Source organism: Thermobia domestica, chromosome 18, assembly GCF_964235325.1.
Source record: "Thermobia domestica chromosome 18, izTheDome1.hap1.1, whole genome shotgun sequence".
Lineage (NCBI taxonomy): Eukaryota > Metazoa > Arthropoda > Insecta > Zygentoma > Lepismatidae > Thermobia > Thermobia domestica.
The window spans coordinates 138,679,665-138,704,561 of NC_137471.1; the positions used below are offsets into that span (position 1 = coordinate 138,679,665).

Below are 24,897 nucleotides of genomic sequence, written 5' to 3' on the forward strand. Positions count from 1 at the left end.
TTTCATGCCAGAGTTGTGATCTATGAACCGTTGTGTCCTATCCAACGCCGTTAATTGACTTCATACTTGGATGCCTTGTCTTTCGAAAATGAATTGGAATCTGTTCTATGTTTAGGAACGTTTTGATATCAGCACTCATATGCTAAAGTGTGGACGTCTAGTGCTATTTGGAAACATAATGCTTTGTACCAGCTTGGCAACACTGACAACCCAATAACTAATGTTGATTAGTTTCATTCTCTATGTTAGTGTAAATATATTTGCACAGGCATAATTCCACTTGATTGTATTATTCCTGTAATATTGAACATTTTCATTTACTTTCCCATAGTGAGCCATTGGATTAACTCAACATTTGAACACCCTGTATCTCGGAAACGAAGTGGCATGGGATCCATGTTTATAGGAACATTTTTACTTATGTGGATGTCCGCAATTAGCTCGTCATTTTTTGCCATGCATTTATGTTATACCCTGTATATATATATATATATATATATATAAGTTATCGTTCAAAATCGGACACTTGTTCATTTGGGATCTTTGCTTAGAATCATTGATATTCCCAGTTCCCAAAATATAGGCATTTCTTCTCGGGGACATCTTATATATATGTTAACTGAAAGCAATTTTTTTCTCTAAAATAAAACAGCCATTCCTCATCCAGGAAAGCAAAGTCAAACTCTTTAATGCGAATGATTTAAAGTTAGTTTACTTCTATTCAGTAATGGATACGAAACAAAAGAATATTAAAAAATTATTTTAATTAATTTCGAACAAACAGCAGTTTTAAGGCCTTGCCGTATTCTGATAGTTAGCATACGCATTAAAGGTTTTATATATGAAAGAATACTTGAGAATAGTAAGCGTGCTTGATTTCCCGTTTTGCTTTACTCGGTTATTTAGTAGGGGATGTTTTATAAAATAAATTAGTTTATTTTGCAGAACTTCTCTACCTACACACACTATATATATGTACGTAGATACATAATAGATGAAGTCTTTTTTTTTTAAAAAAAAAACATTATATGTAGGTTTGAAAATTTATAAACCGTAACCTGGAACGTTAGGTTTAGGAAATTCGTGCTTTCCAGACAAGTGGGAACTCTGAAATCATATTATAACACTATTCTGTATATTGCAAGACTGCTATTAGATAGTTTCATTATCAATGCAGTGGAGGAGTGGATTCTTTAAGAGGAGAGAGAAAGAGGGAGGGGGATCTACGCACAAATATACAGCATACCTTAAGGATACAGTAGAGTGAGAAATGTAGACATCTGTGAGAGGCATAATATATACATCAAATATGAAACATGCAAGTGCGCCAGAAAAACGTATACACTCTTTGTTATCTTGTATCAAGATACTGGCATTAACAATTGATATGAAATATAAGTATGTTGTAGTATGGTTTTTCGCCCAACAGTTGTCGACTTTGTCAATTTTTTGCAGTTAAAATTATGTTGTAGTACGGTTTTTCGCTCAACAGATGTCGGTACTGTCATCATGGTTAGCGACATAAGAAAATGGCAGGAGCACGTTTGACGTTCGAGCAGCGAAAGTACGTTTTGAAGTGTTTTATTAGGTTTGGGAATGCCATCGAAGTGCAGTGTCAGTGAAGAGGGGAGTTTCTACCGAACCACCAACCCGTCTAACAATCAAACGCATTGTTGACAAGTTTAAGGCGCATGGAACGATTTGCGATATTCACAAAGGAAGATCAGGAAGGATGCCTACAGTAACAAGTCCTGCTTCGTCAGCCAACATTTTTGTAACACATGTTTGAACAAAAATTACTGTAATTAAGAAACACAATATATAGTTTTTTTTTTCTTTCTTAAACAGTGTATACATTTTTCTGGCGGACTCTGTATGTCTCTCTTAACAGGTCAGGGGGAAAATTTTAAATTTCCTTTGAAAATCTTTATCTGTGGTGTGAAAGTTCGAAAGGAAGCAACTCTTATTATAAGCATTCCATATTTTACATTAGATATACAATACGTTGTTTTTTAAAGTTTTCTGTTCAGTAATGAATGCATGTTGATGTGTTTGTCTTTCTAGTGTTACCTGGGAGATGCATTCAGGTGCGCATCGTGTCCTTACCTTGGAATGCCAGCATTTAAACCTGGGGAAAAGATACAGCTCACGGATAGACAACTCAAGGCGGATGTATAGTTCAGAGCCCTATACCCTTTTCTTCAGTTACTTTTGTTATCATTACTTTTTTAGTTACTTTTGTTATTTAGTAAATGAAATTTCAATAAAGTAATACAGCACAATACAAATGTTATATTTTTGGAGAAATTGGATTTTTTTTTCAAAAGTGTAATATAATATGGACACTTTTACAGAGAGACAGAGTTTTTGAATGTGTAGTTCAACTTTTCATTGTTAGTTTCATTTGTTTGATTGAATTGTAGAGAAGGCTTTGGTTTGTTTCCAGTAGCAGCAAAATTTGGATTTGAAGAATGACGTGTAGCAGCCTGAGACATATAAAGTTTTGCTCGTCGTAATATACGCTCTTCTTTTGCTTTTTCGTCTTCTTCTTTACCTGAAAATCATATTTATCAAAGATTTTAACTCGCTGCTTATACTTTTATGTTGAAATATAAATTAATTTGTATGGGAACTAATATACTTCACACTCGTCACTCTATTCCATTTGTTTCTACAAAATTGACACTAATACGAGAGTCGTACTGAAGGTAATGCAACGATCCGTCTAACTTTTTATTAACTAACATAGATTATCTCAACTGCACATGTTGGAGCGAATTCTTCTATAGAAGATCGCATTAGCAGTTTTCTTCATTGCAGATAAATAATGGTTACGAAGTACAAACTAGGGTTGGCAAAAACCATGGTTTTTATTTAAAAAAAAAAACGTTTTTTTTTTTTTTTTTGGTTTAAACCAGGTTTTTATGGTTTAAATAATTTGCTCTATATATTCATATCATATATGGACAGAAATAAGTTTGTTTCGCCTTGATGTTATTATGCAACAACCGGGTTATGCTGGAAGGGGTCACATAAGCTTAAAGCGGAATAAAAACCGCTTCTCGAGTTACATCCGAGAGAAATTGTCCTCTATTTGAACTCGGAACCAGGACTAATTGGCCACAAATGCGATACGTCCGCCGACTCTCTCATGAAGAAATCCTGATATATATATATATATATATATATATATATATATATAAACGTTGTACTGATCTTTACATGCTTCTTAATATAACTGTCAAGAGTAGAGATGCAAGGGCTCGGAAAAAACCGGCTTTTTTGAAAAAAAAAAAATGTTTTTTCTGCTTCGCTTTTTTGCTTGGGAAATTTGGGCTTTTTTCAAAATTCTGCTTTAAATTAATAAATCAGACTTTGTTTCACTTCTCTATAACACAAAAGTCATTTAATTAGTGGTTGATGCTGATAATAATATAAAACCTCGAAAATAAACCATGAATTTCCAAAAGATATTTCAAACAATTTTTCTTCAACATATTTACATTATGAATTCCACAGGATTAACCAATGTATATACTAAGAATTTTTTAACCTCCTATATACAAAAGTAAGCAGAGTTGGCAAGAACCATGGTTGTTTTTAAAAATGCCAAAAACCCGTTTTTTGGGGGATGTTTAAACCAGGCTTTTTTGGTTTAATGCAGGCTTTTTTGGTTTAATGCAGGCTTTTTTGATTTAGATTTTTTGCTTTATGTATTTATATTACATATTCACAGAAATAAGTTTGTTTCGCCTTGGTGTTATTATGCAACAGCGGGGTTATGCCGGAAGAACTCCCATAAACTTAAAGAAGTCCGGTCAGTAAATTTCTTAAATTGAGAATCTCCCGCCCTAGCCGTCGGGAAAATCCCGTCATTACATGAAATGTAAGACAATAACGGGAAAATCTGCTTTGCATGTAAAATTTAAAGGTCAACGTATCATAATCATTACGCTAAAACTGAGGTATTAAATTACAAATTTAGTACGTAGATATCATTGAAAGTCAAATCCAAGCTAATGTTGGAAGCTACGTAGGCAATCGATACATTTTGCCAATTTCTATCAATATATTTAAGCAATATTGGCTTCTTTATATATTTAAAAAAAAAAAAAAAAAAAAAAACGCATTTAGGCATGCAGATATATACAATTTGGTTTCGTTTCGCATGTTTAGGCTTAACATCCTTACAAAATACCAAGGTTATCAAGGAGAAGACTTTCGCTTAAACTGACATCCGAAGCGCTACTTGGTTTACGCATGAAAGAAGGGTTGTGGTTCGACTGAGAATTGAACATGGGACACCTTGATTAAAAGGTGAAAGGGAAATAAAACTATTGCAGATGGTTTGATATCTGGAAACGTCACCATGAAGTTCACACGATTCGCATTTTTCATTCTTTTTTATTTTTTATTTATTTATTTATTTATTTATTTTTTTTTTTTTGATTTAAACCAGTTATTAAAAAAATGTTGGTGTAAACCAGCCAACCCTAAAAGTAAACACTTCTTTTAAAAAAATATACTAATAACTAGCAAAATAGTATGTAGTATTTTTACTTCCAAATATTCCATACCCTCTTTTTGAAACAAAATAAAATTAAAATAAAACATAAGAGAAATATGATACACTTAAAGGCTGCACATCTAGAGCTTTTGGTTCTGTATATTCTTCAAATTCTACAGTTAAGTTTTGTATAACCACCATCACGGTTTACCCAATCCTCAAGTTTTCTGAATTTTTAACAAGAGGGATTCAACATATCATTACGGAACTCCCTCCCCCCCCCCCCCAAAAAAAGGACTACGGAATATATTTAAGTTAAGCTAAATACAACTGCACAACAAACATGACTGAGTGGAGCTTTTGCGCTTCTATGGGTAAGTCCGGGATTCAACAAGCATTCGACCATTCTGACAAAGCTTTTCTTCATTCCATCTGTGAATGTAGAAATAGTGCGTGTACTGTGAAATGGCCGACTTCCTTTCTTATTGTTTTTAAATCGTTATTATTACTAATTACCAGCAGTGACGGTTTAGCGAAGGTTAGGGGGGCGGTCTTTCGGATTGAAGCCCGTTCCCCACAGTTACGGAATGTCTGCAAGAAACAAAATATCTATTAGTTATGCCTTGACTCATAAAGTTTAAGCTCCCGTCAAATAAAAATTACGAACGTTTAAAAAAACTAAACATTAGTAAGAAAAACCCTTCCCAAAATACTTTTCTAAATCCGCCACTGATTCTCAGTATAAAATGATTTTTAAGGTTGTATCAGGAAGATTATTGCTAAACATATAAACGAAACGAAATATTAGTTATGCCTGTACTCATAAACTTCAAGCACTTCCCAAATAAAATTAGGACTTTTTAGGAAACGAAACAATCAGAAAAACCCCTCCTAAAGTATTTTTCTAAATCCACTAGTGATTATTTGTATAAATTGGTATTCAAGATTGTGTCCGGAAAATTATTGCTCAATCACTTCACAGCTACAGTATAACAGAAATGTGGAAGTACGGCTTGACGGATATATTGAAAAACGTACGCTTTGACGGATAAATAGAAAAATGGGCAAGTTTAACTTTTGCGCTAGAAGCTAGAATACTAAAAGCTCTTAGAAATGAAACACGGATGACAAAGTAAAATGATCTAGAGAAGAAAAAAGATGTCGATAACTCAAAAGTTAAAATAAAGTTAAATAGCCTCTAAAATTGCCCTCAAATACTACATTCTTCATGTTAGCTTTAATTCGTAAAACATGTGCTCCATCCATCTTGATGGTGAATTTCAGAGCGAAATATCGCATTTAGGTCATGGAATTCTTATCTAACTATAGAATATACTGTAAGAAAGCTATTTAGATAGAAAAATCATGAAAATGAAAAAAGCCAAAATTTCAAAAATTCTCGTTTTTTCCCAAAAAAGCCGGCTTTTTATGTGAAAAAACCATCGATTCAAAAAAGCCGGCTTTTTTGCATCTCTAGTCAAGAGTCATTTCAGAAGGACAAAAAGATAAACAGTTGCACAAGTGAAACCATTACACAGAATTACATATGAACAATTTCAAAGCACTACGGAGTACAGAAGAACTAATTTAGTTCAAGTTAGTTAACAACGACTTTTATTGGTCCAAATTAAAGAAATACACCGACTTAATCTGCATATCAATAAGAAAAGTGAATAAAGATACGAATTATTTGAGTCCACTTTGGCTCAGACTCATTTATACATAAATAGATACTAAAGATACTTATTTCACTAAATGCCTCTCGTGGGGTCTGTACGCCCCCCCCCCCCCAAACACAAAAAGTACGGCATTTTCGATGTATTTTATCAATAGTAAACATTGAAACGAAACAATATTTAGAATTTTTCTTCGATTGCAATTACATAACAATAATAACAACTACAAAAAATCACAAAATAAACATTTATAAACTTATAAAAAAAAAAGTTGCTTTTGTATGTATAATCTTTTTGAGTAATGAATGGGGAATTTAGGTCTGAATATAATACTAATAATATACGGGAGTGAAACGTGATAACCCACAAATGTGTGTTCATCAAGATTTTACAAACACTTACACTTTTACGAACTTTTTTTTTTTTTTTGTTTTTTAATTTAAACCAGTTGGTTTATTTGAAAAAAACAGCTGGTTTAAACCATGGTTTAAACCAGCCAACCCTGGTACAAACAACGTCCCGTTATTTAGATCCTGAGAAAAGAAGGGTGCAGTTTATATCGCATCCACAGAAGACTACAGGATATTTACAGAAATGATATCATTGAAGAGAACAATGTCCACAGATGGATGAAATTTTAAGGAAGGAAAACCAGCATTGAAGACAAACCACGAAGTAGAGGCCATCAATTGAAACCACTGAAACAAATCTTCGATTAACGAATTGATTCGGACGGACAGACGAGTAATAGTTGGTGAGTTCTAGTCAAAATCAAAGGCTTGTGGATTTAGATTATTGTAAAATGGAGTGATAGTTCATGAGTTCTAGTCAAAATCAAAAGATTGTGGATTTAGATTATTGTAAAGTGGAGTGATAATTCATGAGTTCTAGTCAAAATCAAAGGATTGTGGATTTAGATTATTGTAAAGTGGAATGATAATTCATCATGAGTTCCAGTCAAAATCACTAGATTGTGGATTTAGATTATTGTAAAGTGGATTTCTCGACTGTTGTCATCAATATGAGGGAGAAAGGGGGTGCTTATTTGTTTGGATCTGTTGAAAGATTCGAAATCTTTTCTTCAATTTTACGAGAGGGGCAAACGTGAGCATACTTTTTGATACATAGACAAAGAATGAATCAATAAAAAATGATGTCACTCCTTTTACCGAAAACATATGAAGTTCAAGAGCCAGCAATCAGCATAGAAAATCGTAGCGACTATTTTTTAAAATGGCAGGGACTTCTTTGACTCAGCGTTGGACTGTGAACAGCGAACGATACATTCAGACACTCCAAAAACGTGAACCACAAAATCGATACCAAACAAAAACCTGAACGCGATGCGTATATACCATTGTCATACATGTCTCTACATGACTTCTGCATAATTCAGGCGATTAGTAACTTGGGATAGACAGTTGTCCCTCACTCATCGTACATTCCAGACCTTGCATCAACGAAGGACAATCTACGAGGATAATGATCTTGACGTAACGAGGTGAAGGTGTACAGAAGTAGATAAAAACAATCCATTCCTAATTGTTTCCAAATGAGAATTTCGGAGTTTCGTTCAATGGTGACGCAAATACATGGAATTCATTTCAAATTACGTTTAGTAGTACTGTACCATCTTATAGGAAAAGGGTCACTCCAACAACGTTCTGATATTTGGACAATCTGTGTTGGATAATAAAGTATTGCTTTGATTTATCTTACGTTAAAATTTCAAACGCACTGGCTGCGTTCATCATCAGAGTTCTACTATAAAGGTAACCAAGAAATTTTTGTCGCTTCTTGTGGAGGTCTGTATTCAATTGGCCCTCACACTGAGAGTTGAATGCGAATGGAGATAAGGCGAAGATCAGTTGTTGGTGTGGGTATATCCAACATACTACCTGGTTGAGGCAGTTCAGTTACACCGTGAACTTCCGTAAGAACAGAGTGAACATGAGGCCGTGTCCAAAAGTGCATAGTGCACACTTCGAGGATGCACACTCGAAGTCTACAAATGAAGTGCACACTAAATAGTGTACACTTCGTCAAATTAGCTTTTGATCCACACTTGTTTACAGCGCCTCATCATGGTGGAATATGGAACATTGATAACAAAAGAAGGGAGAATTTCGCGTACTAGATTTTTTTTTTTTTTTTTTTTTTTTAGATGAATGACTTTCCAGTTATATTAAAGATAAATATATCTACAGATTGACAATATGGGGTAACCATAAAATGACTTAATGGTTTCTTTCATGTATGCCAACAGCTTCAGCTTTGCAGTATCTGCAAATATTTATCAGCATAAAAACCACTAAACTATTGGCGGTTCTATTTTATTAGACATGCTTCCTAATATTTATTAATCCCCCGGAAGAAAAGCAGCACTGGTGGTTAGGGCGCTGATTACACTGTTGCGAAGTAGATTAAGAATTTTATTGCAGGTGAAAGTACGCAATTTGCAAAAGCGTTAGGACACCGAGGGGAGATCGCTATTTACAATAATGTGGCTCAAATCCACTTTGGGAGAGAGTTCATATTGAGTATAATTCCTTTATGTACAGTAGATACACAAGAATGACACTATAATTGTCGTCGTTCTACTGTATTGCTTCAGTTACAGGCATACTGATTAGACTATTTCTACCATATTATGCTGATGTTGAAGTTCCTTATATGTTACTCTTTCTTTGTGAATCTATAGATTTTACCCATAAATCTTAAAAATAGTGTCTCCATATTGTTAAGGTACACCAAAATTAACACTTACAAGGATGACAAGGAAAGAAGTGGTGGAGTTCAACAACATGAGGACCAGGATTTACAGGAAAAAGCTATTATGTCACTATGAAATACCAATTTATAAGGATCATGTGTACTCAAGATTACTATCTTATAAGCCCGCTTAAATTGAGTTCTGTACATTGTATACACTTCAACATTTGCGTGCACTTCACTATGCTTTCGGTGCCCTACATCTTTCTTGAAATATATCCGCTGTCTCTCCCACATTCTTCCCACTACGAAAATGTTTACTCATTAACGAAACAAATCCCCTCGTCCAAATATAACCATAAAAAGTTACTATTAACCTAATAAGAATTTTATGAAAAGTAAGAGACGTTTTTATGAAAAAAAAAAAAAAAAATACAGTATGCAACGTAGTGGCCCTCATTGTTCAACTATACGGAAGGAATTACTTGTTCATAATCAATTCATAATGGGTACCGTAATGGGATTATATGAATTAAAAGGAAGGCAAGTCTTTACTTTGGCCATTTCATCCAATGAACCGATTCGTAACCAAGACTGAAAAGATATGCCTTACGAGCCTCTAACCTGCATTCACTCGCTGACGCTCGCTCAACAATACTATGTGAATTAAATATTAAACTTTGGTAGAGAAATGAACCAACCCAGTAACTAACTTATAAGTTAGTTACTAGGTTGGTTTCTGTTCTCAACACCGGAACCGAAAGATCAAATCGCTGAATAGAAGAATAAAATAATAATAATAATAATAATAATAAAAATAAATAAATAAATAAAAATAAAAAATAAAGTGGCCAAAGTAAAGACTTACCCAGAGGAATTTATGAAATCTTTGATAAATGTGGAGAGAGAAATTTTTGATCTGTACTTCACTTTTGGGCAGCTGTCAAAAATACAAAATGTATGGTAATTGGTATATTACAGTCTCTCAAGCGCAAGGAAATATGCGCTTTGAAAGGAATTTGTTTAGAATCAAAACTAGAAAATTAGGCCTATCTACCTACGAATTAACATTGCACCTGCAGTTGTAGCTGTAGCTATAGAGAAATGAATAATCTAGGTATTCATTATTCTATGCTAGAACTTAACATTTTAATTCATACGCCATTAAAATTTGTCATTTACGTGAAAATAGCTCCATTACCGATAGTGTAATTATTTCAAATAAGCTACATAAACCATGTAATATTTAAAGACAAATGCCTTTATAGCATTATTAAATAAACACTTGGTTGCTTTTCCTATACTCCATTGCATACTCAAAGAACACAACGTAGTACGTTTGTTATTTGCGTAACATTTTTATATTCCACTTGTAAAATCACTAATTTGTATATTTATCAAGTAAATTATTATTAGATTAGCCCGCATATATATTCACCTCAAAAAAAGTATTAAAAATGTGTCTTTTAAAATTTTATTAAGTCACTTTGACATTATTGCTGTTCCTACTACGAAGAACTCCCATCTTAAGTACGCAAGTGTGCTAACGTAGTGTACATCCTCGCACACTACGTACTATGCACTCGCAGACTTGTGAACTTGAACCTTTTGACGCACACTAGGTGACGTCAGTTCCGGAAATAAGCGTACTTCGAATGCACACTTGTATCTTTTGGACACGGCCTGAGACCTCCACAGAGCATCATAAGGGCGTGTATGCTGTACGAGTTCAAACTGGGGTTAACACCGCTGCAGCTGGGTGGAAGATATGCCAAGCCTTTGGTGAGGGTGTCGTGGCTACGCGGACATTGCAATGGTTATTTAACAAGTTTAAGGACCGTGACGAAACACTCGAAGATGCACCACGTGCCGGAAGACCAACACATGTACAAAATGAAGATTTTCAGGCAGCAATTAAGGCGAACAGTTGCCAGATATGTGAGGAACTAGGACTACAATTCAGTGTGAGTGGATAAACCATTCGGCAGCACTTCCATAATCTTGGGAAGAACTACAAGTTGGGTCGATGATTCCCACATAATTTGACTCCGGTCCAGAAGGCAACGCGAGCAGACATCTGTGTTTCTTTGCTGTCTCGTCTGAGGAAGGAGACATTTCTGGACAGGGTGTTGACATGTGATGAGAAGTGGGTCCTGTACGAAGCTCCACGGTACCGTCATCATTGGTTAGCATCCCATGAACCGGTTCCAAAACAGCCGAAACCAGCACTGCACCAGAAGAAGGTTCTCCAGTGTGTGTGATGGACTGCTTGCGGCATCGTACATCGGGAACTGCTACCAGCTGATCAGAGCATAAATGCAGCTTTGTACTATCAGCAGTTGAGCCGTGTTCAAGAAAAACTCAAAACTCTTTAGTAAGCACTTCTGAATCACAAAAGGATCCTGTTACAAAACAGCGATAAGCCACACGTGGCTAAAATGACCCGAAACGCCATTCTGCGTCTTGGATGGGAAACACTATTGCATCCACCATACTCCCCAGACATTGCACCGTCCGATTATCACCTGTTCCATTCCTTGGACAATCACCTTAGGGGACGCCAGATCAAATCCCTAGTAGAGGTGCAAAATGCACTTGATACCACCTTCGCTTCACGGCTCACCAAGTTCTACCGCGATGGAATCCATGGCCTTCCAGAACGCTAGCAGAAGATCGTCGATGCTGGTGGGCATTATTTTTGATCAGAAATAACGTAAGTAAAGGGCAAGAATTTTACCTATTCATAATTTCTTTCCCATGGTTTAAATCCTTTTCGAAGTGTGCCTAGGGTGAAGATGAAGACGATATTCTTCGATAGTAGTTCCTAGTGATGTGGTTTGTTTCTTGTAGTGACCATTAACCTTTTACTTACGTTATTTCTAATTATTATCACCGCTCGCAATACAGTGATAATTATTTTTGATCTTCCAGGTACGTCTTAGGTGACATATCGATGTTCGAAGGTAGTGAATGAAAAAGCAGCAGAACTTCCTTGGTTACTTTTATAATTTGAGGGATTGTTGTACATTTATTATAATATAATTTCAATTGTTACATTTTTATAATTTTATATTGCAATTGAAACAACAAATAATGTTAACAGTTTATAATTTCATTCGAATTTATAATATAAGGTAACGCAAAAGTCCAGCGTTATCCTTGAAACGGCTTGAGAAAAGATAACGAAACTTTGAATGTGGGGGACACTTGAGTGGGAGCGCACCAGATGGTGCCATTTGGCATCATGGCGACCATCTTGAAATCGGCCATTGTAAATTCAGGTCCGATATTTCAAGTGGGAATGGGGGATAGGACACATGATTTTAGGCCAGAATTTCACTCGAAATACGAATCTGAAGTTATTTTTCAACTAACTAATCAATAATGAAATTTTGTGAAGTAAACACTGCATGTGGGATCCCACAAGATATGTCCCCGTTGTGTACTACACATAATGCAAGACGTTTTTTTCTGTCCTGATGGAACGTAATAACACTTCCGGCGTCACAGAGTCACAAACATACCTGATACGTTGTTCGAGGCGTCGGAAATCAGTGACTTCTTTCTTGATAAACAAGTGCTTTGAGACAGCTCTACAGATAAAAGTCTAAGGGTGTCAGGTCAGGGGAACGGGTTGCCCACTCAATTGGCCCTCGACGACCAATTTAATGGTCCGGGAACTGTGCATCCAACCATTTCTTGACACCTAATGCATAATGAGAAGGCGAAAAGAATTCACCTTCTGGGTTCAGCAGTGATGGGAACACCTGTTCCTGCAGCATGTCAAGATATATCCTCATTTAGGTTCCCATGGATGTAGAATGGCCCGATGATACGAGTTTGCATATCCCATGACCTTTTCCGTACCAATTACCCTCGTGGCATCTGTCCATGCTAGTGGCGGACACAAAAGCCGGTTTTTGAAATTTTTTTTTAAAAAAACAGGTTTTCGCCGAAACAGGTTCGGTTTTCACCGAAACTGGGTATCAGTTTTCTCCAAAACCGGTTTCAGTTTTTCCAAAACTGGTTCTATTTCTGACCAGAGTAGTATTTTGTTGTTCTCCGGAAACCGATTCCGTTTCCACAGAAAAAGTTTTGTGTGTTTTCCAAAACAGTTTTGGGTTTTTAGTTTCGGTGAAAACCGACCGGTTTGGAAGAAAACCGAAACCGGTTTCGGTGAAAAACCGAAATGTCCCTAGTCCATGCTGGGTTTGTGTCTGACCAACAACAGTGATTCTGTTTATTGACCACGTTCACATGGAACAGAGCCTTCATCACTAAATAACACGCTAAGAAGAACAAAACCCATTCTGCAAATTACATTCTCCTATCTGGGTCATCCTCCGTTAGATATTGCTGCAGTTGGAATTTGTGTGGATGCCACTTGTTTGTGTGCAATACACGGAGGATCGATCTCTGAGTTACACCTGAAACAAGCTAAAATGTCTGGTATTGTGTTTCGTATTTTTCACCAAGGATGCTACATCTACCATTGCAGTCCACTGCGTTGTTTGTCGTGTACAGATCCAGAAACTGTAAATTTCTGCAAAATCGCTACACTGTGGTATGTGCAATGTTGTTCCTCTCTGATGCCGGGCATTGAAGTCATCAGCGATGGCTCTGACACTGCGTTCCTAACTCATAAGAACATTTTCAATCCTTTCTTGGCGGGTGAGAGCCATGTTACATCACCTAAAAAGACAAATCAAAACACATTGCATGGTCCAATATGCAATGTTTACTTCACAAAATTTCATTACTGATTAAAGTTAGCTGAAAAATAACTTCAGATTCGTATTTCGGGTGAAATTTTAGCCTAAAATCATGTGTCATATGACATGCCTTTCCATTTGAAATATTGGACCTAAATTCAAAATGGCAAATGGCACCTCTGGTGCGCCCCCACTCAATTTCCCACTCCTGGCTAAAATTGACAGTGATCCATCAAATAGTTCTTCCGAGATTTTTTTTACCCTTAGGGCAGACAGGGAGAGTTCTGGCAAGCTTCTATAAAATCATATTTAGTTCTTTGCTACTTTTGTAGCAGTTAGGAATACCTATTTAGATTTAGTTTTTAAAATTTATTGTAGATCGAAGTTTTGACATTGTAAGCGCGCAACTGATGTTTCTTCAAATAATTTTTCTTACTTACTTATGTGGATCTAATCCTGAGGCGAATATTTAGACCCAAGAAGAAAGAGAATGAGGGAAACTTCATAACGAGAAACTGCAAAATTTATACTATTTACCTAATATTGTTGAGGTCAATAACTATAAGAAGCTCAAGGTGACAGGTCATGTAGTAAGAATGGAAGAAAGTAGAAACGCTTTTAAAAAATATTAACCAGCGAACTAACCGGAAAAGACCATTAGGAAGACCTAGGCGCGGATGGGAGGATCTCGGGGATGGATCTCGCTGAAATAGAAATACAAAGAAAAACTGGATTCGGTTTGGCTAAGGACAGAAGTCGATGAAGATCTTTTGTGAATGCGTCATTGACTCTCCGGTTTCATAAGCTATAGGTAGAGAGAGTTGGTTGGTTAATATGGATCAAATATACACTCCCACCCACCTCGTGATTATTTTCGGATCAAAAGATCCAATATCAATCAAAAGATCCAATTTTAATCAAAAATTTTCCTGTACGCCGTATATCTGAAGAACTACATATAGTGTAGCCAAACCCAAACTATCACTTAGCTCAGTATGATGTGCTTATTCCGTAGAAAATACGAAAACTCGATTTAGGAGCCCTTCAAAAATTTTGTGGCCCCTGATCCAAAAACTAATTATTGGCCAAGATCGCAATCTTTTGATTTTTTTTTTGATCATTCCTAAAATTCTTGTTTATTAATTATTATTAGAACACAGATTGGAGGCTCTACGGAAAAAAACATTTTCCAGTCGTTAGGTGTTCTCCAGAAGGGGTAAGCAAATGTAGCTGGTACGAAATACCAAAATAACGTTCCGTTTTTCTTCTTTTTTTTCTAGTTTTTATTTTTCGAGTGGTATTTTTGTTAGTTTGAAGATAATCCCCGTCTGTTACGTACCGTTGGTCTTTTTATCGAACTTTTTAAAGACCTCTGAGAATTCTGTTTGAGGAGTCTGTCTTAAATACTGGGAAATTACACTCTTTGACACAAAAGATTTGTTTTGCAATTAATCCTTCAGTTTTGAAAAGATTGAGAAGCCACGGAGGGCAAGGTTAGCAGAGTGTGGAAACTGAGGGATCACATCGATGCTCTTATTCATTTAATAAAATAAACATCCTCAAGTTTGTCGATGTATTTACTTGACATTATATATATATATATATATATATATATATATATATATATATATATATATATATATATACAGGGTGGCCCATTTTAATCTTTCCACGGAAATATCTCGAAAATGGTTGAACATAAATGAACTAACAAAAACTCAAATAGGAAATACTATGAGGCAAATCGAATGGTGATGTCGTACTGCCAACCAGGGCCGTCCTTCATGGAAGCCCGGGGCCCAACTTTGAAATTTTAACTGGAAACGGGTCGAGTGATACCTCGTTCGATAGATCTTTAAAAACTAAAAAGCGTTACAGCAAAAGATTTTTCATATCTGTCACCATATTCAAAATGGCCGCCAAAAGATGTTGGCTGTATCACATAAAACGTCCAGTACCACTAATATGAAAAATGGTTGAACATAATTGAACGAAACAAAAACTCAAACAGGAAACACCATGGGACAAATCGAATTGTGTTGGCATGGGGCCCATTGCCCAACTTTAAAATTTTGAATAAAAACATGAAGTTAGCGATACCTCGTACGATAGATCTTTAAAAACTAAAAGCGCTGTGGCAAAAGAATTTTCATATCAGTTACTATATTCACAGTGGTCGCCAAGACATGTTGCCTGTATCAGATGAAACGTCCAGTACCACTAATATGAAAACGGTTGGAGATAAATGAACAGCATAAAACTCGTATAGGTAATCACAGAGGGTATTTATCATTCCACGGCTTGAGAATAATGCAACAGAGAAAAAGATTAATAAAGTATAAGTGACATTTTGCAAAAGAGGAAATCTAATTCTTAGAAAATTATCTTTCCAATCTCCCTCCTTAAGTGGGTGAAGCGGGAATGAATGGTAAAATCTCAAATGAGAATCCCATGTTTACTTGCAATAGATATGGTTTGTCTGAAACTCGTGTGTACAAGTGACTGGTATTGTAACAATAAAGTGAAATTCGCTTTCAAGTTTAACACCATTTGTATTGCAATATGTGATTGGATGGGGAGAAAGAAGCAACTGAAATGAAAAGCAAAGGTTTTAATAATACATTTTTTGGAACTTGCAAAGATTTTACCCGCCCTTTTGCCCCTGATAATTTAACACAACTCGTGCAAGATGTTTGGAAGGCATCTGCATCAGTCGTTACGGAGGATCACAACTGAAATTACCGCTGAAAGTTATTCGGAATGTAACTGTGGACAACATCTCAGTGAAGCTCATTTCTATCACATGCAAGAAGACATAGAAGAAGAATCGAACCAGTATCGTGCGGACGACTGTTGAACAAAACCAACGTTCGTATACATTGTCCTAAAATTGCATTGTTCGATAAATTTGTTTCACATTTCAGTTCATTCATTTTTACATCAAATAAAATGGAAGGCGGTACTATTTAACAAGAATTTTGCCTACTTTTTCCCATTACAGATATATTAAAAACACATTTCAGGTAATTTTGTTGCGTAGATACAATTTGCAAGAACTAAGGTTCTCATTTGCAATTTCATCGTTCCTTCCCGCTTCACTCACTCACAAAGGGAGGTTGTAACGATGATTTTCTAGTAATTAGATTTCCTCCTTTGCATTATGGCACTTTCACTCTAATCATCTTTTCCTCTGTTGCAACATTCTCGAGCCATGGAATGATAAATACCTTCTGTGATTTACTATTCGAATTTTTGTTCTGTTCATTTATCTTTAACTGTTTTCATATTACTGGTACTGAAAGTTTTACCTGATAGAGGTACACTCCTGTCCAAAATGATTGTCGCATATCTGTAACTGTCTTCTTGTAAGAATATAATTTGATAATGATTTTGCAGGGTACTTTTAATACTGATATTATGTGTACAATGGGGAAATGTATATTTGTGGCAAATTTCAAAGGAAATTATAAATACGAAAATTAGAATGAGCAAAACAACTTGGCACTACGACATCACCATTCGATTTGCCCCATGGTATTTCCTATTTGAGTTTTTGTTTGGTACATTTATGTTCAACAGTTTTCGAGATATTTCCGTGGAAAGATTAAAATGGGCCACCCTTTAAACAACAGCGCAGCACTGTGAAAGATAAATTGCATTCGAAAGCCCATTTAAATTCGATTATATGAAGTCCGTAATCCAAAACTTCATAGTTATATACGTAGGGAGTGATAAATGGTCTGAGATCCTTATATTCGTCTCGTGAAAAAAAAAATATATATATATATTATATATATATTATATATATATATATATATATATATATATATATATATATATATATATATATATATATATATATATAAACATCATACGAATGAAAGAGGCTAGATTCAATATTTTTCCTCCCGAAGAAAAGTCTGATGTTAAATTTCGCCCGATCAGGGAATGCGTGCAGACCCATTTTCTCATTTTACGTGCATTGTTTCACGATGGTGGAAGACACGCTGCTGCATTCCGAAACTATCCTTCTTTCTTGACACAAAAAATGTAAGTTCCAGAATATTGTTACATATATTGAAGATACAAGTGAATTTACAACTATGAATCAAAACTGTAATATATTTTATGCATTGCTCAATTACAACTTGCGAGGTTTAAGTTAAGTAATATAGCTAGCAAATACTTGTATTGTTTATTCGTCAAACTTACCATCAGCAGTGGTACTAGATCTTACAACAGGATTTGTTGAGAAATTCACATACCGAACATGATTTAAGAGTTTTTCTCTGTGCTCCTCATCAAATGAAGTATACAATTTGGGATTTATTCGTATATAGACCTTCTAAAAAGAAAGAAAGAATTACTATAATTTCAAGTGAGTCTTGTCCTATTTTCTAGTAAAAAGTTATTATTACTACAAAGACTCTTGAAATGAAGTGAAATGAAATTTATTATTTTAGTTTAGTTTAACGTCCCTCAAAGTCTGTTGTGTGTTAAATCCTATTTATTCCTTTAGTGATCACCAAACCGTCGATCGCGAGCTACTAAGGCTCGCGGTCACATGTTCGGTAGATCGCGTTAACGCTCCGTTTGGCTAATCTTGATTCCTCCACTGAGCTGACGCTAACGACAAACAACTACTTGTTTCTCCCGCGGCCTCATCTCACAGTTAACTGTATACGCACGTTGTGTTTCTCGTGTGTATATTAGACATTTGCTAAACGTTATGTTTCTCGTGCGTATATTAGACATTTGCTAAACGTTATGTTTCTCGTGTGTATATTAGACATTTGCTAAACGTTATGTTTCTCGTGTGTATATTAGACATTTGCTAAACGTTATGTTTCTCGTGTGTATATTAGACATTTGCTAAACGTTATGTTTCTTGTGTATATTAGACATTTGCTAAACGTTGTGTTTCTCGTGTGTATATTAGACATTTGCTAAACGTTATGTTTTTCGTGTGTATACTAGACATTTGCTAACTTGCATAGTTTGATTTCATTTTTACTAAAAATGTTAGTTTATAGGCAATAAACAAGTGCTTTCTTTACAGAAAAGAATTGGGAGTTATTTTGGTTGGTAGGTCACAGTAGTGTGAAGATATGTGTATTTGGACATATGGAAAAGTTTCTTATTTTGAACAATGGGACATTTTATTTTAAAAGAACATCTCAGTCAAAAGCATCATCATTCGTTTCAAGTTAAATCACCTTTCGACTTTTTTTTTCTAAGTTCATTTGCCTTTGCTGTCTGTCATTCATTTCTTACGTTGTAATTTTTCAATTAATAAAATAACAGATTGCTTCCCCGTCCGCATTCCTATCATCACCTTACCTTGGTTAATCTACGAGCATGCACTTTTTTCATCGAGACACAAATCAAAGTGAATAACCGAGGATATGAACCCGGAAGGAACGCCAGACAAAATGGATTGAAAGACTATTGGAAGGGACAGTCGACATGGAGCGAGGGACGAGATAGAAGGTAGACCGCTAGCTACATTTGAAATTGACGATTGATAGCCTTGCTCTATCTTAGAGAGCACCTTTGATTCAACGACGATGTATTGCTTTTTAAGAAGAAGTTATAAGTTTGTCTAAAGTTGCGGTCTTCGCGAAGTTGGTTACTCAGTCCGGGTTTCCCCGACTCTTAACTTTGGTTACTTGAACGACCAGCCAGCCAAACAGAGGGATGGACGGACGTCGGCCCGTTGGAGGAATCGAGGAGAGGACAACGATCAGACCTGCAAGTAAGTGCGAGTAGATTAACCTATCCCATAAGTTACTCCCTTCTTGCCCCTTTTCACCCCCTTTAACATCACAGTCTGTTTCTTTTGTACGTGTTGGATTTCATTTAAATGCAACCCAGGTTAGATCCCGTACCTCATGTTTTGTTGAGTTCTATATTTACAAAATCCTGGGCGCAACTTGTCGGATCTGACATCCCCAAACACGTCAATTATTAACACATCATCTGAGCTCTCAGACCGACAAGGGGCGACTGCACATGGCGGAGATGTGGTTTTAACTTGTGTGGATGCACACATATCTGCGACCCTCGATTTATTTTGCATTAGTTTGTTTGCCGCCCACCGTTAGAATTTGATGAAATTCTATTTGTTTTGCCACCCTCCCTCCACCCTCTCAATTTGTTGTGTTATTTTGTTTTGTGTGCTTTTAGTTATATTATTTAGAGATATTTAGAGAAAATGGTGAATACTAGCATTATGGCACAAACTCGACTTACGTCTCTAGGTTCTATTGTGCGCCCCACATTTTTTCACGGCAAGTATGGGGAAGACGTCATTCGTTTTTTTGAGTATTTCGAATCTTACTGCGTCATTTATGAGTTCAATGCAGTAAAGAAGCGTCATTTGCTTCCATATCTGTTAAGGGACGGAGCCTTAGCGTGGTTTCTAGCTTTAACTAGGACAGACGAATTTGTGAACTTGTCGTATGTAGACATAAAGAGACGAATGATCACATTATTTGGTGGTTTTGTAGTTAAGAAGGTGACGGAACACACCATTCGTTCTAGAGATCAAAAAGAGGGGGAACCTATTATGACATATATTTATGAGAAGCTAGATCTCATACTTAGTTTTGATAAAGCCATGCCTATTCAACAACAAATTAATTTCCTTATTGAAGGGTTATTGCCTCAGTATTTTAAGCTTACATGCAACAAATTGTTTCCATCTGTTGATGCGTTATGTGAGTTTTTATTACAAGAACAGTCAGCTGAGTTAATAGTAAATTACAAGACGCTCATTAAATCTAATTCGAAAGAACAAGTCTTGCAGTTTAGTACACCGGAATTTATCGCTAAGATAGCTGATGTTTCATTGCGCGATAATTCTCATGTTTCATTTCCTCTCGAAGAACAACGGGAAAAAAAAGAAATGCTTGCACGTTTGCATTATGATATCTTATCCGCTGAGAAAGAATGCGGTGATCAACAGTCAGTAGATTCTATTCCGTCTCATCAACAGAAATGTAACTCTTTTTTTTCTTTTTGTTCCTCTGAATGTAAGAGTGCCAAGAATAGTAATAATATGCATGATAGAATGGGCTCTGCGACGAATACCTCTGTTATGGTTAAGAACGAACAGAACAAGTGCAAACAGAATCATAGTACGTCTCCCGCGAATAATAAAATACACTGTCCGGCCAAAGCATTAGAGTGCAACATGGCGCAAGTCAGGAGAAGTAATAATTGTAATGTTTTACATAGCGGAAATAGTTCAGGGAATGGTGAAAGACGTGTTTTTAAGACCCACACGATTACTACGCCTATTGTTAGGGATAGGATTCTGCCTTGCATCAAAATTACTATTGGAAATAAAGAGTATAAAGCGTTGTTGGACTCTGGGAGTCAAATTTCAATTTGCACTAGAGAGCTCCTTCCTCCGAACACTAGACTTGTTAAAAGACGTACTATCATCCGTGGCATCTCGGGTAAAGGACTTGAAACTAACACGTTAGCTGTGCTGAAGTTCAAAATTGACGGCTATTCATTTACGCATACTTTTAGAGTTGTTGACAAATTTGCATCTTCTGTTTTGTTGGGAAATGATTGGTTACTTCCTCAACATGTCACTATTAACCAGGATATTCACGTAGTTCACATAGTTAGGTTTGGGAAGCCTACTGATCACGCTTTACCTGAAAGTCATGCTATAGGCACAGTTTCTGAACAAACAGCGAACCTTATGCAAGCGTATTTCATAACGGCGAAATCTGTTACTTTGCCACCAAATTCCAGTGTTTCAGTACCTGTTCGAAAAATTAATGATTTAGTGGGAATTAAAAATGTTTTGCAACCCAATGAAAAAATCTGTTCTAAAGCCGAAATTTTTGTTAATGAATCTAGAGTGGATCCTGTTAATCCTGTCATTAGAGTAGTCAACCCAACCAACAAAAAGTTGTGTTTAGAGAAAAATCTTCATTTAGGTGAAGCTATTGACATTAGGCCGGGTGCTCATTATCCAAATGATACAGATAGTGTTCAAAATCATGGTTTAGCCAGTAAACAAGACAACAATAACTTTCCTGCTGGTTTTGATGTCAAGCGTGTGGACATTAACCCTCAACTTTCGGACGATCAGAAGCAAATGTTTTATTCTGTTATAGAGGAGTATAAGGATTGTTTTTCTTGGTCAGAGGATGATTTTGGAGTGGCCAAGGGCTACGTACATGAAATTAAAATGCTAGATAACGTCCCAGTTCACACCAATCAGTTTCCTATCCCCTTCCATTTAAGAGAAGAAGTTAAAAAACAGATTGATACTTTGCTTAAACAAAAGGTTATTAGGAGGTGCATCTCGAGTTATAACTCGCCTATTCTTCTCGTGAAAAAGAAGTCTGGATCTTATAGATTTTGTTTGGATTGTAGAGCGATCAATTTACACATTGCACCAGACAGTTTTCCTGTACCGTCGATAGAAGACATTCTTTCGCGTCTTAGTAAGTGTCGCTACCTGTGCTGCTCGGACTTGCTCAGTGGTTTTTTTCAAGTGAAAATCGCGGAAGAATACCAACACGTCACTGCCTTTTCAATCCCAGGAGCTGGTTCTTTTTGTTTTACAGCACTTCCCCAAGGCCTTATCACTAGTTCCGCTGGTTTAAACAGATTAGTGAAAATGACATTGGAAGGATTAGAATCTGAACAAATTTTCGGGTACCTTGATGATTTTTTCTGGGGTGGGAATACTTTTGAGGATGTTATCAACCTCACCAAGAAGTTATTTCAACGAATTAGAGAACGTGGTCTTAAACTTGCACCAGAAAAAACGAAATTGGCTTATTTTTCATTAACAGTTTTGGGACACGATATTTCGTACGATGGCTTGCGAATTTCCAAGAAAATAACTGACTCCATTAGTAATTATGAACGTCCGAAGACGAAAAAACATGTGAAAAGTTTTCTAGGATTAGCTAGCTTTGTAAGACGATTCTTACCTAATTTTTCTGAAATTGCGGAACCTTTGAATTCACTTCTCAGAAAGGATGTACCGTTTAAGTGGACACAAAAACAACAAGATGCTTTTGAGAAAATTAAAGATCTTATCATAAAATCGCCATATTTGATGCATTATAATCCTAAACACCCTGTATACTTGTTCTGTGATGCATCAACTCGCGGTCTGGCTGCCGTGCTCAAACAACCTATATCCTCTCCAGATGACCCAGAGTTAGCACCCATTGCTTATTGTAGCCGTGGCTTAAGTAAAAGTGAGAAGTCTAGACACCCTTATGAACTTGAACTTTTGAGTATAATATATGCCTTTAGATCCTTTCGTTACTTTTTACTAGGACGTCACTTTTTTTTGAAAACCGATTGTAAGAGTCTTTTGTTTTTGAAGCAGACGAAAAATGTAGGCAAATTTGCTAGGTGGCTTAGTTTTATTGAACAGTATAACTTTACTGTGACACACATATCTGGGGTATCTAACATAGAAGCCGATGCACTTTCACGTTTTTCTCGTGCCCCCAGGGACATTTCTGATGAGCAACAAAATGAGGAAGACCCTCGAGTATTTTCTTCCACTGTTACAGAGTGTAACAATATGCTAAGTGACGAGCCTTCTCTCAGAGATGAACAAATGAAGGACCCGTTTTATAAGGATATTTTTGATTGGTTAGAAAACAAGGAAAAGAAAAATCCCAAAATTGAAAGACAGGCATTTTATTTCACGGTTAAAGAAGGAATCTTGTATAGAAAACAAAAAACATCTAGTGGTATGAAATTTTTAGTTGCTGTACCTGTTTCATCACGCTACAAAGTTTTTGATGCGGCTCATACTTCTGCCATTGGTTCAAGTCACGGAGGCTTTTCTAAGACATATGATCTTTTAGTGAAATCTGTGTATTTTCCTAATATGAAACAATATATCTATCAGAAATGCAAAGAATGTTTAATTTGTCAGTCCAGCAAAAATAAACCTGGTTCTGCTTATGGTACATTGCAAACGTATCCTCAAGTGCCGCCCTTCTATCGCATTTTTGTAGACATTGGAGGGGTGTACTCCTCAAGTAATATTTTGAGACACAAGTATTTGATTGTCGTAGTCGATGCAGCTACTCGGTATACTATCTGTGGTTCATTAGCAGATATAACAGCGTCTTCTGTAAGTAGTTTTCTTTATGAAAATGTAATTTTGAAATACGGTATTTTCAAAGAATTAGTCACAGACAAAGGTCCATGTTTTACAAGTAACCTATTCAAGGAGTTGTGTGCAATGATTGGAGCTAAGATTCGATTTGTAAATGTTCAAGCTCATTACGCTAACGGGACTGCTGAGATAGCTATCCGAAACATTGAACAGAGACTGAAATCTGCGTTGTGTAATAAAGATCAAGGAAAATGGGTCGAACTGCTGCCATCTATTGTGTTAGCCCACAATTTAACTGTTAATTTATCCTCTGGATACAGCCCTTTTGAACTTTTGCATGGATTCAGATGTAGAATGCTACACGAAGCAATTTTGGACACCCCTTGTCAATTTCAGGACAATGCTGAACGTTTACAGCAACTTGGAGAAATACGAGACAAAGCCCATGATAAATGGTTCCAGAGACATAAGACGGCAACGAAATTTTATGACAAACGTCATTCGAAACCCAATTTCAAAGTCGGAGACAAGGTATGGATTTTGGACAGCACCATGAAGAAAGGATCCACCAGAGCTTTCAGTGGACGTTATTTTGGTCCAGGAATCATTCAGGATATTGACCACCCAAATTCCTATTTTGTTAAGTTCAAGACTGCACGAGGAAGATTCAAGGTTGATTCGATTGCAGTACAAAGATTGAAGAAGTACTACGAGAGACAGGAGAAGGAAAACGAGGGAGAGGAAGAAGAAGATAATGTTGACTTGGATATACAAGACGTTGTCGAGGATGCTACTGCGAATGCCTGCTGTGCCGAAGAACAGGAAGGAAGAAATAAGAGAGAGAAAGAAAAAGAAGAACTCTATGAGATTATTTTTAATCCTGCGGTGAACATGATAGAAAAAGAAGAAGATATTCCATCTGTGAATCTTCGTGAGGTTGTGATTGCCAACCATTTACCCACTTGGGCTGAAACAGGGAAGAATTGTTCTGGTTTGAAACCGAAGTTTGGTGCCAATTCTGCAATCAACAAGAAAATCAGTGTTTTTCGAGGAGATATCGCTATGATTAAAGCTGACGCCGTTGTCAATCCCACGAATGAATTACTTATTCCATTAGGAGGAGCAGATAGAAGTATCCAAGAAGCTGCAGGAGAAGAATTTCGTAAAGAT

At 36.2% G+C, this 24,897-nt stretch overlaps 2 protein-coding genes across 4 annotated transcripts in view; one reads left to right on the top strand and one right to left on the bottom strand.

Moving 5' to 3' along the window:
* CIAPIN1 (cytokine induced apoptosis inhibitor 1) overlaps positions 1-2,288 on the top strand; it is a 49,206-nt gene extending 46,918 nt beyond the window's left edge. For all 3 annotated transcript variants that reach the window (XM_081747140.1, XM_081747139.1, XM_081747141.1), the window contains exon 6: positions 2,065-2,288. In XM_081747140.1, the coding sequence (XP_081603266.1) occupies positions 2,065-2,178 (114 nt within the window). In that variant the 3' untranslated portion in view covers positions 2,179-2,288. The remainder of the gene's footprint in view (positions 1-2,064) is intronic.
* Positions 2,289-2,345: 57 nt separating this feature from the next.
* Positions 2,346-24,897, bottom strand: part of LOC145676217 (uncharacterized) — a 176,805-nt gene continuing 154,253 nt past the window's right edge. Inside the window, exons 2-3 of the mRNA XM_081747142.1 lie at positions 17,820-17,952; positions 2,346-2,554 (exon numbers count right to left, since the gene is read on the bottom strand). Coding sequence (XP_081603268.1) covers positions 2,349-2,554; positions 17,820-17,952 — 339 coding nt within the window. The 3' untranslated portion in view covers positions 2,346-2,348. The remainder of the gene's footprint in view (positions 2,555-17,819; positions 17,953-24,897) is intronic.